The 1470-nt window shown below is 44.1% G+C and overlaps 1 protein-coding gene across 1 annotated transcript; it reads right to left on the bottom strand.

Moving 5' to 3' along the window:
* Nucleotides 1–253: 253 nt before the first annotated feature.
* On the bottom strand, nucleotides 254–1179 carry LOC129239355 (uncharacterized). Its single transcript, XM_054874804.1, has one exon. It carries the CDS (start codon nucleotides 1011–1013, stop codon nucleotides 417–419), a length of 597 nt encoding a protein of 198 aa, XP_054730779.1. The 5' UTR covers nucleotides 1014–1179; the 3' UTR covers nucleotides 254–416.
* Between the last annotated feature and the right edge of the window lie 291 nt (nucleotides 1180–1470).

The following is a 1470-nucleotide window of genomic DNA, read 5'->3' as shown; positions in this document are numbered from 1 at the left end:
AATGTCAGCTTAAGCATAAACTTTAAATTGTTTGATCGATACTTTACGAGACATTGATCGCTACAGCCATCTACCGATCCCCAAACTATTATTTTTTTATTCTTCGAAGTTTCTAAATGTTTTTCTAGCCAAATCTTGAAACGATTTTTATTAAAATTTCGCGTTTATGTCAATGTGCACATATTTTGCTTACCCCGTTCATTTCAAATTTGTTAGTCTTTGACCTCCATTAAATTAAGCTTTACTACAGATATTTAAATTTTTAATAAAAAAACTGCTTTATTTCCACAAAATATGTCACACTCACTTACAAAAAACTATTCAAATATTTAGTTAAAGATTCATATAAGTAAATTCGTAAATTTTCATAACAAGTCCTTCATATTCAATATAAAATTCTTGGCACTTTTCTCTCTTTACCATGAACCAGCGTGGGCGCTAGCCGACGATTGCGCACTGGCGTAGGCACCACCACCACCATAACCACCGCCGCCACCACCACCACCACCACAGGTGTTACAAAAGCCACTACCGCCACCACCTGGATGACCGCCATAGCCTCCATTGCCACCACTGCCCCCATAACCACCGCTGTAGCTGTTCGCACTGCTGGATGAGTATGCGTTATTGCCGCCATAACCACCACCGCCGCCACCGCCATAGCTAGGCTTGAAGCCACCGCCGCCGCCGCCGCCGCCATAGTTGGGTCTATAACCGCCACCGCCGCAACCACCACTACCACAACCACCACCACCACCACCACCGCTATAGCCACCGCCGCCATATGAAGGCAACTGTTTCACTACAACTATACTGGGAGAGGTATAGCCATGTCCGCCGCCGCCATATCCACCGCCACCTCCACCATAACCTCCAAAGCCACCGCCGCCACAGCCACCACCGCAACCGCCACTGCCACCTCCACCGAACAACAAAGACTTCTTAAATGCGTGCAATGTGGGTGTGACTTGAGACACACCCAACAGTAGCAAACAGATCACCAAACGTTTCATTGCGCGCACGTCGACCGAACAAACGAAGTCCTTTTACTCAATTTCAAATTTCTCTCAACTCAATGCCTCTGCAATTTCGTTAGCGTTCTATCGCTTGTAGGTTCTTAACACTTGTCAATTTTTTGTACAACTGATTTGTTTGGATGCGACTTCCAGCACATTTATACTTAGCCATTTTATTCTAAGCGAGTATGCGCGGACAAGTACAATCACATTTCCGAGTGCTCAATTCGTAAGCGGGATACTCAGATAGTTCATTCATTGTTCGGGGCGAGTGGATGATGGGGGGTCAGCTGACAGAATCGTGAGCTACTGATTTTGATTCAAAATCAAAACAAAAACATTTAAAAAAATTAAATAAATAAATAAAGTGAGGGTGTTGTTCGCTAAATATATGCCGTCGTTGCTCACAGTCATTTTGTCTCTGATTTTCGTCACCAGCACCGTTTTCATCCTA

Source organism: Anastrepha obliqua, chromosome 2 (genome assembly GCF_027943255.1).
Source record: "Anastrepha obliqua isolate idAnaObli1 chromosome 2, idAnaObli1_1.0, whole genome shotgun sequence".
Lineage (NCBI taxonomy): Eukaryota > Metazoa > Arthropoda > Insecta > Diptera > Tephritidae > Anastrepha > Anastrepha obliqua.
Note: the sequence above shows the minus strand (reverse complement) of the source record. Positions and strands in the feature narration are given on the sequence as shown.

What these genes read in the sequence shown, in the direction of transcription:
- LOC129239355 (XM_054874804.1), bottom strand. Translation starts at nt 1,013, where the DNA reads ATGAAACGTTTGGTGATCTGTTTGCTACTGTTGGGTGTGTCTCAAGTC.